At 44.6% G+C, this 16,706-nt stretch overlaps 2 protein-coding genes across 2 annotated transcripts in view; both read left to right on the top strand.

Moving 5' to 3' along the window:
• The window catches only part of manba (mannosidase, beta A, lysosomal), a gene marked incomplete at its 5' end in the record, with an annotated part of 13,419 nt that extends 13,360 nt beyond the window's left edge, over positions 1-59 (top strand). Inside the window, one exon of the mRNA XM_080542322.1 lies at positions 50-59. The remainder of the gene's footprint in view (positions 1-49) is intronic.
• Positions 50-16,706, top strand: LOC308167736 (metal cation symporter ZIP8-like; the record flags this gene model as incomplete). The annotated part of the gene is made up of 9 exons (XM_080542214.1): positions 50-92; positions 1,816-1,991; positions 2,602-2,764; positions 4,668-4,837; positions 5,459-5,581; positions 6,140-6,250; positions 13,070-13,277; positions 15,302-15,486; positions 16,557-16,706. 9 exons carry the CDS (start codon positions 50-52, stop codon positions 16,704-16,706), a joined length of 1,329 nt encoding a protein of 442 aa, XP_080398340.1.

Below are 16,706 nucleotides of genomic sequence, written 5' to 3'. Positions count from 1 at the left end.
ACTATGGTCAATTGTTTTCTGTAATGCTTATCATCTCTCTGTGTCTCAGATGTGTAAGGATACAGATGAGAACACACCAGAATCGCAGCCAGGTATGGATGTCACACCATGCTTGGATGTGGGGCCTATAATACAATTGTGCCAATGGAAAAGTATGTGAAATAGTATGTTTGAGTAATTTGAATGTTTGTTTTGATTTTTCTATCCCATTTTAGATAATAAAGAAAGTGTTCTTATATGACTGCCATTAGTACTGCCTTAACAGATGTATTAACATGCACGTGCGCTAGGCTATAGTATCCACAAGGAGGCAGTAGGAGGACATTACCAAAACCCAGTGGTGGAAAAAAAAAGGGCACCTACTGCACAACATGGGACCCCATCAGTGCACATGGTCAAGTTTAGACCATTGGAAGGGCAGCCAATAGGGCACATCCTCTAATTTTGCCACTCAAAAGGGCACTTTAGTGCGACGTTTTTCAAATGTGGGGGCACATGGTCAAGTTTAGACCATTGGAGGGGCACCAATAGGGCACATCCTCTAATTTTTGCCACTCAAAAGGGCACTTAAGCGAGACGTTTTTCAACCGTGGGGGCACCAGGAGGGGCGGTCGCCCCCCCTGTCCCTGTCCCCCCCCCTTGAGTCCACCAGTGCTGAAACCCTAGACTAAATTGTTCAGTTGTTTTAGACACTGTTCAGACAAAATGTGAGTAAAATACTAGTCCTTTCTCTACTATAGTCATATGTAGGCTACCTTGCGTGGCATGCCACGTGTTTGTCTTGTTCTTCAGGGACTCAAGTCACCATCCCTCTCCCCTACATATAGCTGGAGTTAATTCAAAGTGACTCTCACAAAGAAACCATTGAAAAAAGACTACGACCATGTGGTCACCTCCATATTTTCCTCCCCCTGTCTCCAGACCTAGGTGATCTTTGAACCGCTTGGTTCGGTTTCTAATCTGTAGTGATAACCCTAATCTTCTGCAGTGAACTTCGCAGGAAGTTGAAGTGGGATTTATCAGTTATTGCAGTCACTGATTTTGTTTTGTTGTGGCAAGGAGGAAACAAAGCAGTTGGCGGATAAACACCTTGTTTTCACATTTTACTGAATTTTATACTAATTTATACAATAGTTAGTTCCGACCAAGTAATTTGATTGGACAAGAGGCATTCCATGACCGCTGATATACAGTATAACAGCACTGGGACTTTTAACTATATGTATCACTCCGCTGCACAGATGTTCTACTAAATGACCGTTAATTAGACTACATGTTTGTGTTCAGGTTACTAGGCAACAGTCCATTTGAAGTTCAGTTGTGTAACTATTTTTTGTTTCTTTTTATGATTAAATAAACAAACAAATCATAATCTGTTGTCGCTTATTACTGTTAAGTAATAAATCGCTCTGCGGCCTCGTACCTACGACCGAATCACAGCCGTGCTGATATCCAGTATAACACACTCCCTCTCGTGTGATTATTGCTTAAGTGAAAGCCCTAATCTTCTGCAGTGAACGTCGCAGGACGGGGGAGTGGAAAGTGAAGTGGGATATTTATCAGTTGTTGCAGTCACTGATTTTGTTGTGATGGAACACCGGCAAGGAGGAAACAAAGCAGTTGACGGATAAACACCTTGTTTTCACATTTTACTGTATTTTATACTAATGAAACAGACCGTTAACAGTCTCGCTTTTGCCCTGTAACGCAACGCAAGCGACAACTTTGAAGAGCGCGACCCCGTTCACACCCCGCCAAGTACAATGTATAATATTACATATTTGGTTATATGCGCGATCCTTTTGATTTCAAAAGCGAATTCCGTACAAGTGATCGAAAAGGAAGGAAACGGATTTCTAGAAAATATATTGCAGTTTTATGGTGTAAATAATTCTATATCAACAGAAAACCTTGAAAACTTTCTGCTATTAATTGCAGCCAGAAGATCTGCATTAATACTTAATGAGGATAATCCACTTGTAAATTGTACGGTATGTTGTGTAAAGTCAACTTTTCATCAAAGGTATTTTCTACAGATTGTCCTGAACTAATTTGTTAATTGTTATTATAATTTAACAGGATGAAACATCAATGCAATTGACAACTGTTTTTATTTTGTTCATCATTCAAATAGTAGATTACTAAAATGTAATTTTGAGATCATAAAGGCCCGATGTAATAGATGAATGTATTATACAACAAAGTAATTCTGTTTCTGTTACTTGAGTCCCCTTTACAAGATACTTAAGCAATATCACACGAGAGGGAGTGCTGTTATACTGAATATCAGCGCAATTTATTAGTTAACAGTAATATGTGATAACAGATTATTATTTGTTTGTTTATTTAATCATTTATTTTGGCTCCGTCAACAAAAAATAGTTCCGCAACTGGACTGTTGCCTAGTAACCTGAACACAAACATCTGCAGGCTAGCCTACTTTGTATTAACGGTCATTTCGGAGTTAAGATACATATAGTTAAAAGTCCCAGTGCTGTTATACTGTATATCAGCACTCATGGAATGCCTCTTGTCCAATCAAATTACTCGGTCGGATCTAACTGTTGTATAATAATAACAACTCATTTATTGCCTTAACAGTGTCACTCTGTGGGGCAGATCTTGTCCCACTATGGGTTCAACAATGACAGTCAGCTGACAGTGGAACATCTGGAGAGGATCTGTCCAGCCTTATTGACTCAGGTGGTGCTGCCCTCCTGCCCCTATACTCCCCCAGTTTCCCAGAAGCCTATTGAAAGCCATGGTGAGTTAAATCACAGTCACAGATGCCCTGTTCACCACCCTCCTCTGCACAATAATGGCGCTTTTCCACTATCGTGCCAGCCCGGGTCGACCCGGGTCAGCCCTGTTCTTTGGCGCTTTTCCATTGAGCGGCCTGGATCAGCACAGCGCGGTACGGCACGCTTCTTTAGCTACCCTTCGAGGGCAGGAACCTTTTTGAGACCCGGAACCTTTTTGCCAGGCTGCGTGTGACGCTGCACACCGTTGATTGGTCAATGGAAATCGTCATCCCATGTTCATAGATTTCTTCGCTAACCGCCATCTTTAAATACCACATTCGCTCTTGGAAAACGTCACTACAGTTTCTGTAATAGCTTATTAATAAAGACACCGGCTATGAAGGTGGTACAAACACAATACTCCTTTGCTAACTTCACCATCGGTATACGGTCATTTTGAGCCCTTTAACCACCGCGCTGACACCCTGAGAAGTTATGCTTTTAACCGTAAACTCAATGAACCAGGAGTTCACCCGCTGCTGCTCGCAGCACCGCGCCTGCTGGTTTAAACTCCTGTTGACAGCGGGGGGAAAGAATAGTTTTACCAGGGAATTCGCTCCGCGCTGTGTCGACCGTGATAGGAGTGTAGTATCGACACCATTCAAATAGTTTTGGATTCCCTGTCCTCTCCCCTATCCGGACACGTTTGAATTGTTATCCTAACCCACGGTAAATCACAGTTATTAACCCGCAAAGGGCACCGTCTTTGCCCGTGAATAACACCGGCTATGAAGGTGGTACAATCACAATACTCCTTTGCTAACTTCACCATCGGTATACGGTCATTTTGAGCCCTGAACCACCACGCTGACACCCCGAGAAGATATGCTTTTAACCGTAAACTCAATGAACCGGGAGTTCACCCGCTGCTGCAAGCGTATCTATAACGAACGCGGAGATTGTATGAGCCCCGCGTCAGTCAGCCTTTCCGTAGAAATACATCGCTCCGTTATATATCTAACGTTACATGTTTACATACCCAGAACTGTTCAAAAGCGTGCCGAAGCGAGCTGAGCTGAGCCGAGCCGAGCCGGGCCGTATAGTGGAAAAGCGCCATAAGGGAACAACATTCAGGGTTCCCGTACTGGTCTTAAAAAGCCTTAAAGTCTAAAATCCAGCAATCCAATGTATAAGGCCTAAAAAGGCCCCAAATGTCAGTTATTCGATCTAAAATCGAGGTGCTAGGTGAGATCCTGCAAGGAAATCAGTCCGACCACATCTATTTACGCAGAAATGAATCGAGCTGGAACCCCAAAAAATGCCAATTTGCTTCCTTTTTTGTCTGTATGTCAGTGAAATCCCTAATTTCATCACCTCGAGGATGACAAAAAGCTATATGGTGTCGCGAATAGGTCTAAAATTATATTCAAAGAGGTCTTAAAAAGGTCTAAAAAGGTCGTAAATTTGACTTGTTGAAACTTGTAGGAACCCTGAACATTACATACAGATGCTCTCACCAAGCATAGCTAGCATAGCAGGTGCATACAGAGGCTTTAGGGCTTATCTAAAGTAATGACCTTTTCTGTATCTCAGTTATATTTTCAATCTAAGGCTCTGCTCTGTAACAAGGCCTCATTATAGTCCTGTGGAAAGGGGCACAGCATGGAAGGTATGAGATGATTATCTGAGTTGCTGAGAGAGGGGTGACACACTCGAATCCACGGGTTCTGAGTAGCCACACACACAGCAAAGGTTTCAATGACACATTCCAGTAATGGCGGAGTGAACAAAAAAAAAGGCAAGCCCAATATTTAAGTGTTATTTAACTGTTGCTCTGTCGAAGAGCATCATGTTGAACATCTTTACATTGTGATTGTTTTGTTTCTTGCTGTGCAGTGACAGTGTGTGTTGTTGTCTCTTTCTCAGTATGGGGATATGGGTTCTTGGCTGTCACAGTTATAAACCTGGCCGCTTTGCTTGGTCTCCTGCTGATTCCCTTCACCAAGAAACCATACTTCCCCAAAGTGCTGACTTATTTTATTGGCCTGGCTATTGGGACACTCTTCTCCAATGCTGTACTTCAGCTCATACCTGAGGTACGACAGGATGTCAGGATGGGGAGCACTGTATAATGTATTTGTGGATTGAAAATTTGGGCAAAAGAATTTAAATAAAAAAAGAAAATCTCCCTTCTAGCATTGTGACTGCCAATGGCCGCTGGTCCTAGCAAAGATTTGTTTTTCTTATGATGATGATTTATAGATGATTCACTTACTTCGCCGCTTTGGATAAAGGCATCTGCTATGTCTAGTAAATGTAAAATGATTGAATGGGGAAAAGGGGTTACAGGATGGATTCAATCACTTCCAAGCATTCATGGCTTATTTTGACAAGACGTGAGCTTAGAATTATAAGGTTCTATCTCTGTTTAGGGTAGTTCAGAGATATTGAGCGTCAAAGTTTTTACATTCCAATGATTCCATTATGTTTTGTGAGATGGAATGCATTTTATTGTATTTTATTAGATACTAACTCAAAAATTTCAACATTTTAAAAATAACACCACACAGACATTAATAAACACCTAATGGATCAGATTATGTAAAAAAACTAAACTTTTACCAAAAATGGAGATAGAACCTTATAATTCTTACGTCACGAAGTATCGATACAATATTTTTACTACTGCTATTTTGCTATTTCCCTGAAATCAACAGGCCCTCGGTTTTGATCCCAGATCGGATAACTATATCCTGAAAGCGATTGGAATATTCGGTGGATTCTATCTCCTATACTTCACAGAGAAAGTATTGAAGATTGTACTGAAAACAGAGCATGGGGTAAGATCTGCCTTTTAAAAGGTCAACTGACAAAGTATTATGAATTATTATGTTATTTTCTCTGAGTGGGGCAATCCCACTCATATTTAGATTTTTCTATTTTTATTGGACAGATACAGTGAAGACAGACAGGAAAGTAAGGAGAAGAAGGGAGAGAGAGGGCATGTCAGCAGGGCATGGGCCGGATTCAAACCCATGCCGATCATGGGCATATGTGTGCACTGTCGACCGCGGTACTAGACCACTGAACAACCCCAGGCCACAGTATTATGAATTATAACTTCAGTTTTAATGGGAGATTCAGAGTAAAATGTGCGATATGTATGTACGCTTTTGTGATAGATCTGCATTTTTTTGTGTGTTAGACCTGTGTGATTGTTATGAATCTGTTCTTCAACCGTGCACGGTCTCAGTGTGCCTGGCTCTCTAGTTTTCTTTCTTTCCATACACTGGGCAATTTTTGGAGTTCTAAGTTCTCTGTTGTGCTGTGTGAAGATGACTGTGTTCTAGAAGGAGTGATGTGTTGTTGTTTTTTTACTGTTATTGTTCTGTCTCCAGCATGGACACAGCCACTTCTCCCCCTCAACTGAGCAGCCGCAGGAGAACTCGCTTCACAACGGAGATCTGATGGAGAAAAAAGAATCTATCACCTTGACCAACATCAGCACTGTCAGCGCAGACAAGACCAGACCCAATCCTACACCTCCCCCCTCCCTTCCCCCTCCCTCTGAGGTATTAATTAGCTATCATATCAGTCATACTCAGAGCCGTAGCCAGGGTTTCGAAATGAGTGAGGTCCATAATTCGGTTGTTAAGTCGTGACGTGTTTCCGGGTCCAACGTTGGCTGAGGCGCTCTCTTCGAAATGCCTCAGTAATAATAATAATTCATTATATTTGTATAGCGCTTTTCCGAGGCTCAAAGACGCTGACAAATATGGGAAAAACGGGAAAGTGCTGCGTCCCTTGTATGAATAGATCCCAGTCTAAAAAACGATTGAACTGTCATTCTACCGCTGTAGTACACTGGTACTCTGGTGCAGGGAATTTTTTATTTGGACCCGGAAATTGCTAAACGTCACGTTTGACGTCAGACTTAACAACCGAATAGGAATGCAAAAAAATGTTGTGCTCTCAAAGCGTGCCCTGCCGGGAGATTTCTAGGTGACTGCCGAAGCGCTCTTGAGGCCTAAGTACTGTACGTACGTACATACATACATACATACATACATACATACATACAATACATTTGTGCACAGTAATGAGCAGGGGAAACGTCTGTCTAGCTTACACATGGTGGACTTTGTCTATGATGCCTAGCCTATTTATTAACCCTAACCCTAGTTAGTCTGCATTTCTGGACGAACAAAATTCATACCAAAATGATTCTCTGTTCTCCTCTCTGTTCTTCTGTCTGTTCTCCTCCTCTCTCTACTCCTGATCTCTGTGCTTCTGTCTGATCTGCTCTATGTTTTTAATTTTTTATAATTTTGCCATTTAGCAGACGCTTTTAATCCAAAGCGATTTACAATTACGAATTACATGGACATTCCCCCTGGAGTAACTGAGGGCTAAGTGCCTTACTCAAGGGCACACTAGTGGTGGTGTGGTTTCAGGCGGGATTTGAACTCACAACCTTCCGATCACCAGTCCAACTCACTATCCACTAGATTACTTTTTCTCTGGTTTCTTCTTCTTTTTTTTCTTTTCTTTTTTTTTTTACAAATAAATCTAGCATATTCTGCCGACACTGGAAAGAACAGACGTTTTCAACTCCTGATTATACAGTTATACAACGCTGTTTTGTTTGTTATTTTTCTAAAATGTTTATATAGAGCTATATATATAATTACCAAGGTGGCCTCATAGCTACGGCCATGGTCATACTGTATATGATTGTTTCAGAAGAGCCCAGTTCCCATTCCCACTGATATGAAGCACCCAGTATCATTGCTAAATTAATGATGGAAAATATTCATGCATCATTGCTGCATCTGTCAAGACATCTAATGACAGTTTGGTGTCTTAATGAATAACAACCTTGCCTGTCTGTGGCTGTCACACCAAAACAGCTAAATATAGTGAACTTATCTGAAGTAATATAATAGTAAACAATTAAGATTGAAGATTTTAAATTAATTTGTTACAAGTCAAAGAAACTCAACTCAGTGTGTATTAACTTAGAGTTATTTATTGACCTGTTATCAGTGACATGAGATTATTAGAGAAATGATGTTAATGTTTAACTATGATTTCTCTCTGTCACGTGGAGGAGTATGGTTTTGTTGGAGATAAAAGGTACTAAACAAATAGCCAGGATGCTGTCACACTGGGCTGAGGAATGGCTATAGGGCCCCAGATCCCTCCCCCGTTGTAAACACTGCATTGCTTCACTAGTACACAAAGACTCCCTGTTCTTTCAAGCTAATAATGAGATGGTTTGTCACAGCAGAAGGCACAACAGCTGTAGCTAACCACCCTAGCCACATTACACAGAAGGCAATTTAATGTTTTGCTTCCTGTTGTCAGGTTAAAAAATATAACATTTTATTTTATGTTATAGGCTGAAATGCGTGTTAGACTAGACTGAATAGACTGTAGATTGTATGATTATATTATAGTCTGACAAATCATGATACAGGTGATGGTACTCCTGCTGGGCATTGCTGCCTGACGCACCTCCAACAGTGCCTTTAGCACAGGTGTGCTGTGACACCTCACTGAACACCTATGTGGGCCTAACTGGGTCATCAGCTGGGGACCACCAGTCATTGACGTTTCGCTCCTTTAACCCCAGTACATCTCCTGGTGGCGGAGCGATGGCAGGGATCTCACCCTGCCACCCCCTGCTGATGCCCTAGGTGTTGTTCGTCCCCCAACCCTTATGCTTCCTTCTTAGCCACAGCCAGAAGCTGCCTTTCTCCGCCTCCTCAGCCAGCTCTTTCATGACTTTCCGATGCCTTGCTCCTGTGCATCCTATGTCACGGAGTAGGCGAGCAGCTGAGGAACCTACGAAGCCCCTACACCCCACTTCCACAGGGCACGTAACGGCTTTCCAGCCAGCCTCCCTGCACTCTGCCGCCAGATCTGCATACTTGGCTCGCTTCCGCTCGTTGGCTGCCTCCAAACCACCCTCCCAAGGGACAGTGAGTTCGACCAGAAGGACTGTCTTGCAAGCCTTTGACCACATGACCAGGTCTGGTCGGAGCGATGTTTCCACAATCTCCCTGGGGAACTGGAGCTGTCTCCCCAGGTCGACCCTCATGGTCCACTCACTACCCGGTGCGAGGAGTCTTGCTGTATCTCTCTGGCCTCTTTCACACCGGCAGTTCCGAACGCCGGTTCGCGTTCGCGTGCCGAAACCTCCGAACGTTGGCGCTGTCTGGCGAACGAGCCCGCGTTCATACCAGTGTATCGTTCGCCAGACAGCGCCAACGTTCGGAGGTTTCGGCACGCGAACGCGAACCGGCGTTCGGAACTGCCGGTGTGTAAGCCCTATCTGACGGGCGGGTTTGACTCTCTCTCCAGCCCTTGCAAACTGGATGGGATGTCTGTCTGGAGCGGAAGGTCTGCTGTTTGCCTCCTGTCTGCATGACTCTGCCACCTCTGCCAACTTTTTCAGCACCAGGTCGTGTCGCCATGTGTAGCGGCCTTGGGACAGCGCTGTCTTGCAGCCTGTCAAGATGTGCTGGAGGCTCGCATTGATGGTGTTGCAAAGGGGGCAGGTCTCTTCGGCAGAAAACCATTGGTGGAGGTTTCGGGGCCAAGGCAAGGTGTCATATGTTGCTCTGATCAGGAAGCTGAGCCTAGCTTGGGGGATCTTCCACAGGTCAGACCATGACATGGGCCTGTTTGTGAGACCTTCCCATGACGTCCAGCGTCCTTGCTGGCCCTGGGACACCGCCTTTATGTTAAGGCGTTCCTGCTCAGTTCTTGCCACTTCTGCCACCACCATGGCTCTTCGATCTTCTTTGGAAGCCTTTGACCAGAACAAGGGAGTCTCGCCCCTTCCAAGGCCTGCTCTACCCTCCTGGACTCTGCCGACCACCTCGCGGTGCTTCAGCTGGCCGATTGCCAAATCAACCTCCTCTTGGGCTTTCCACTTCCTTCCAGTTCTTATCTGGGTGCCCGCTGCTCTCACCAGCTGGTCAGTGGATTCCCTCAGCTCTAGCACCAATCGAGCCTTCTCTTGCTTGTATCCAGAGCTGATGGATCGCAGTGGCAGTTGAAGCGTGTTCCTACCAAAGAGGCACACGTCTGAGAGGCATCTTGGCAGTCCCAGCCACTTCCTGATGAACGAGTTTGCCAGCCCGTCCATCTTGCTTACCACTGAGGAGGGGATTTCGCTCATCTTCAGAGGCCACATCACCCTTTGGTACAGTATGAACTGGTAACACCATACTTTGTACTTTCCGGGGAGCTGGCTCTGGTTGATCCTGGCCAGGCCATCTGCGAGCTGCTTCCTCACCGTCTCCCCCATCTGCCTGTCAGAAAGCTCTGCTGTGTAGGTTCGACCCAGGCTGCGGACGGGTTGATTTGCCAGCAATGGGATGTCCTCACCACCTGCGACAAAGATGGTGTTGTCGCTTCTGACTCCTTTCCTGATAGACAGACTGCGTGATTTGGGGGGTTTGATCTTCATCCTCGCCCAGCTCACAAGCTCGTCTATCCTCTTCAGCAGTCTTGTTGTACACGCTGCTGTCTGGAGAATGGTGGTGATGTCGTCCATATAGCCTCTCACTGCTGGTAGCCTTTCACCTGAGGGCAGTTTCACTCCTCCGACCATCTTCCTGGCCCCTATGAGGATGATCTCGAAGGCTGCAACAAACAGGATGGGAGAGATTGAGCATCCCATGGCAATGCCTACTTCCAACTGTTGCCAGCCTGTTGTGAAGTCCTGATGGGTGCAGCACATCTGGAGGTCTTCAAAGTACTTGGCTACCAGGGCTTTAATGCAGACTGGGATGTAGAAGAAATCCAAGGCAAACTCGATGAGTTGGTGGGGGACAGACCCGTATGCGTTGGCGAGGTCCAGCCACACGACATGCAGGTCACCTCTCTCTCTTCTCGCCCTTTGGATCTGCTCCCATATTACTGCAGAGTGTTCCACACACCCTGGGAAGCCTGGCACACCCGCCTTCTGGCAGCTGGTGTCGATGTACCCGTTACTTGTGAGGTAGCTGGTCAACCTCTTAGCCAAGATGGAAAAGAAGATCTTCCCTTCAACATTGAGGAGAGCGATACTCCTAAACTGGCTGATGGTAGTGGAGTTCTGCTCCTTCGGGATGAAAACTGTGACAGCTCTTTGCCACTCTGAAGGGATGACTTGGTTCTTCCAAGCCACTCTCAACAGGTTCCACAGGTGTCTCAGGACTCCTGGGCAGTACTTGTACAGCTTGTATGGTATCCCGTTGGGGCCTGGGGCTGAGGCTGCTCTTGCCTTCCGGACCACGTCTGCTACTTCACTGAGTTTGGGGAGAGCAGCATTAAACAGGAAAGCTGAGGGAGCTGGGCGGGGAACATATCCAGGGGATCCCAGCGGAGTTGACTTTGCTGGGTCACTGTATTGCTCCCTGATGTGATTCTCTAGCTCCGGTCTAGTAATCTCCAGCTTCCCGCTTCTCTTGTCCTCTAGCAGCTGTCTCGCATGCTTGAAGGGATTTTTGAAGAAGTTACTCCTCTCTTTCTCCTTCCGCCTTCTGCGTTTGCGAATGCGCTCCGCCCTTCGCAGGCTGGCAAGGTTTACCTTCACCTCCTCCCACAGTGGCTTCAGGCCCTCCTTCTCCTCTCTACTTGCCTTCCTCCACTGCTTTCGGAGTTGACGCCGCCTCTTCACCAACTGCTCAATCTCTCTCTCCCTTCTCCCCTTCTGCATTGGGCCTGATCTCCGCTTTTCAGCCATCACTCCAAATCTGCCTCTGCATTCATCATACATGATGTCTCCAATGCAGTTCAGCTTGGTTTCCACCTGGCCACGCAGTGAATGATCCAGGATGAGACTGAGGTCCTTGTCCAGCTTCTGCCAGACTGCAACCTCGTTTGCCTTTGGCCATTTGACCAGCTGCCTCCTTCCAGGTTCTCTCCTCTCTGTTCTCCGGCTTTGCCCCTGGCTGTTGGGGTTGCTTTGTGTTCTGTGTGTGTCTTCAGCGGTGCCCCCCTCAGAGGCATTGGGGTCCACCGAGGGCCCTCCTGTGTCCTCCGCCTGCCTTTCCTCAGCAGCGTTGGATCCCTCAGCACTGTGGTTTGCCACCTGGCTTTGGGTTCCTCTTGTCTGACCTGCGGTTGCAGTGCAATGTTGCTGCTGATGGCCTCCCTCTTCACACTTTTTCCTTCCCTGGTGGATCCGTAGACCTCGGAAGGTGGTCACCTTTTCCCACTCACACCTGCATCTTCTCATAATCCAAGAATCTTTGTCTATGTCCGTTCCAGTCGTTACCGAGAAATCTGTTTGAATTGGCCCTTCTTCCATCCCGCCTCTCGGAGGGCCATCGGGTTGTTTTTTATTATTTTCTTCTTATTATTTGTTTTCCAGTTGTCCCTTCCAGGCTGTCCTTAACACGACAACAGCCGTACCTATTTTACCTACTAGTAGAGCCGCCTTGGGGGTCAAATAGACCCCCTTTTTAGAATGTAAATCTGCTATTTACTGTAATGGCTAAAAATGCTCTAACGTGTCTTCCTGTTATTCCTGTGTATAATCAGTATATCCTAAGTTGATTTGTTCCTGTACTAACGTCATAGACTAAAAGGTTAACAGTATGTTAACTGATCTAACTGCTCTGGAGTTCTACATGAATGCAAGTTTGGACATTGTGTTCGCAATTTACCACCTTACTTCTCAGTACAGAATGTGCTCATTCTGCCGGGTAGGCCGGGTTAAATCTGCCACTTGACAAGATAGTGTGGAAATCTGCTAGTACTGAGAGAGATAAGGTACACACCAGCTCATTGTCTGTAAATCACGCCACCCTCGAAGGAGGGCCGGCTGACCTTGTGCATCTGGTCGAGTATAAGATGGTCGTGAGAGCCGGAATTCAGGGCTTCTTGCCAAGACAGCTCTCATGACACTTCTGTTGTGTACTGTTGTAGAAGAAGTCAATACTTTGCAAACTATTTTGATTAAACCTTATTAACGAGTAAATACTGTGTACCATCTTGTTGGTTTTCCTGTCTCACCTGAGGACCGTATGGTTAAATTTCCATTACATTACATACAGAGATCACTAGAGAGCACTTCTTTTTTGGCCTGCCCTCCTACACAGAAAAACTGCAAAACAGCTTTACACTATCTTACCCTGGAGTGATTTTGAAAATGTAAGGATACTGGGTGGTAGAACGCACATATCTAGGAAAAGTCATGAAAGGAGGGTGCTGAAATTTGATCGAGTGCAACGATATACATTTTTCTTTACTCACAGGGGTCACCGTGACCCCTCACGGCTCTTCTAGTGTTAACCCACTCTCCCATATCTGTGTGGTTGTCCTTGTAGGAGGTGCATGTGCCAAATGAGATGTGCCACTGGCTCCGGGGACAACGCATCGCCAACATAAAGACGGTGGCCTGGATGATCACACTGAGCGATGCGCTGCACAACTTCATCGACGGCCTGGCTATCGGCACCTCGTTCACAGTGTCTCTTCTCACAGGGTTCAGTACCTCCATCGCCATCGTGTGTGAGGAGTTCCCCCACGAGCTAGGTGAGGGAGGAGCTCTGCTGAACTAACGGTGCATTCAAGAAGTCATGTCAGATTTGTCTAAATACCAGGAAATAAGCACTTGAACGAGTCTCTAAAGCCGGGTACACACATAAAGATAATCTGGCTGATTTTGGCCTGATTTTCCCCCTTCCGACCAAGGACAGCAAACGCCCGATTATCGGATGGCTCTAAAGATTATCCTACAAGATTATCCTGTGGTGTGAGGTGTGTTGAGAGTCCGTTTCTCCCGACAATCTGCTAGGAAAATGGTCGGGGCCGACGATCGTAAATATTAAACGTGTTCAATATTTACGACTACAAATCTTCATGTGTGTGGGCGAAATTGACAACACCCGAGTCCGATTGTGACGTGGAATGGAATGCAGCCAATCAAGAAGCGAGCTGACTGACGTGTCTTCTTCTTTTCGTTCTTCTGCACTTTATTTCTCCTGTTACACATGGCTGCCTCTACAGGTCAGTCAGGGTACTACTACCCTGATCACGCGAGATTTCTGGCTTGGGGGACGAGACTCCAGACTGTCGGAGGACAGATCTTTATGCATGTGGTCGTATATCAGAGCACACCACACACAATACGATCAAAACTGTTCAATCCATGATTTTTTTTCTTCATGTGTGGGGTCTCTCTCAGATAAAAAATCTGTTAAGATTTTGAAAATCCTTATATGTGTACCAGGCTTTAGTCAGAGATCTAAGTAGGAAACTTGGGGTAGAAGTATCCTGTAACTTTTCACCTTATCCGTGGAGAAATGGCTGCTGCTAAAACACCAATTTCGACAGTCGATGGTCAGTAATAGTTTGATAACATGGGGCGGCTGTGGCGCAGGAGGTAGAGCTGCTGTCTAATGATAAAAAGGTCGGCAGATCAGAGGTTCGATCCCCGGCTGACAACATGTCCAGGTGTCCTTGGGCAAGACACAGAACCCCAAATTGCTCCTAATGAGCGGGCCGGCACCTTGCGTGGTAGCTGAGGTGAATGAGAGGCCGTTGTAAAGCGCTTTGGAATAAGGCGCTATATAAGTGCAGTCCATAACATGGTTATTGGTTGAATGAGAAAGTATTTCCCCAGATGTCTATAGAACGCAATAAGGATCACCAAAAGTAGAGGCTTTCTTCGTATGTCCACGTCAACATTAGAAAGTTGCTAGCTGCAATCTCATTGATTGAAGAGTTGTTCTGACATCATAAACACTTGAATGCACTAATGTCATATTTACGACTTTACCAAAGTCACCAACTGGGAAGCTCAGAGTTTTCTGAGGAGCACTTGAACGCACCATAAATTATTAGCTCATCTAAAATATACAGGTGTTATGTAGCAATTGCTTGGGTGAAGGAGTAATTTGCATTTATTTGAAATGAACCTTTCTGACTGAGGTTCTGTCTTAAGTCATCCGTTGTTGAGTAGCCTGACCTGTTTTAGTTTAAATGCAATATATTTTTTACTTTTTGCTTATGCAGGGTATCCGCGGTGTCTTGAAAAGTATTAAAAGTTGATAAATAAATGTTGGGAAAATCAAGACCCTTAATAAGTATTAAAAAGTCTTATCACGATTTTATGAGGTCTTGAATTTTGTAGATATTTTTCTGAATTAGACTCTGTCCAAAGAGTTTGAGTCCTAAAAACTTTTAGTAAAAGTGTATTAGGTTTATTAAAAAACAAAGATGAACCGGAAATTCTGTTGTATGATAGTGGTCTAGTCTATTGCAAACTAAAACTGTTAAGTTAAAGGTGTCACTGATGTAAACGGTTACAGCTCGAAGTGGCGGTGAGGTCTGGAAAAATATTGACAAGGTCTTTAAAAAGTATTAGAAAGGTATTGAAATTCATCCCAAGATTCCTGTATAGACCCTGAGTAGGTAACATAGACACGGCTGTTCTAGTGTCAACTGTCACTTAGATCCAACTGTCACTTTCAAATTAACCTCAAGATTCCTGTATACACCCTGTTATGAAAGTCATGCCGATTTCCCAAAATGTTGCTCTCTGCCTCCCTCTGCAGGTGACTTTGTGATCCTGCTGAACGCAGGGATGAGTATACCCCAAGCCATCTTCTTCAACCTGCTGTCAGCCATGTCCTGCTACCTTGGTCTTGCTTTTGGTATTCTGATTGGAAGTAACTTTGCTCCCAACGCCATCTTTGCCATTGCTGGGGGCATGTTCCTCTACATTTCTTTGGCAGACATGGTGAGTGACAACAATGATCTGACAACTGAACTCCTCTGTCATTTTATTTCATTTTGTATTTTGTATTTATTTAACCTTTATTTAACCAGGCAGGGCCAATAAGAACTAATTCTTATTTGCATTGGCGGCCTGGCAAAAGACAAAAGCCTCTTGGGGGGTAGGGGGGTAGGGGCTGAAAAGAAATCAGGTTACATGTTAAAAACAAAGAACACACACGACAGACAGCGGCACACATCCAAGCATTTCCAGCACATAAAAACATACATACATCTCCACACCTCCTCCACTTACAGTCACAGCATCGAGTTAAAAGGGACAGCGTCACACATCCACATAAACATCAACAAACATTAAGCACAGCAGAAAGCACACTCACAGCATTAAAGAATTAGCAATACATACAGTATGCAAATTCGGACAGACACAGGAAGTAAAACAGGCATGCATGGGACAGACAGTAAGCAGTACTTGGAAAAGTACTAAAGGGTTGAAAAACAGTTGCATGTGTCAAAAGTGTAGTTATGTAGGGAGAGGCCATGGGTGAGGAGGAAGGAAACTAACAATTCAGCGATACAACGGTTGTCAGGTTCATCCTCACAGTAGGCTATACTACTATTCCGTTTATATTATTACAGCTGCCGCTCTCCGGAGAGGCACAGTTCACTCCCATCCCCTGACTGATGAATGTCAGTCTCTCTCTTTCTCTCTCTCTCTCTCTCTCTCTCTCTCTCTCTCTCTCTCTCTCTCTCTCTCTCTCTCTCTCTCTATATATATATATATATATATATATCTCTATAAATCTCTCTCTCTCTCTCTCTCTCTCTCTCTCTCTCTCTCTATATATATATATATATATATATATATATATATATATATACCGGTATATCTCTCTCTCTCTCTCTCTCTCTCTCTCTCTCTCTCTCTCTCTATATATATATATATATATATATATATATGTATATATACTGTATATAATGTAGCCTGTTGCTCAATGCAAGTGGAATGATTATTATAATTTATTTTATTTTATATATATATATAACTAATCTGATGTCCTGTGTTGGTTTCAGTTCCCAGAGATGAACAACATAATGAATGAACACGCGAACACTAACACCAGCAAGGTGGTCTTCTTCTTGATCCAGAATGTAGGACTGCTCACTGGATTTGCCATCATCCTTTTAATCACCATGTTTGCTGGTGATATTAACTTTGGTTGA

Source organism: Nansenia antarctica, assembly GCF_963989245.1.
Source record: "Nansenia antarctica genome assembly, chromosome: 1".
Lineage (NCBI taxonomy): Eukaryota > Metazoa > Chordata > Actinopteri > Argentiniformes > Microstomatidae > Nansenia > Nansenia antarctica.
This window is presented reverse-complemented; position numbering and strand designations above follow the sequence as displayed.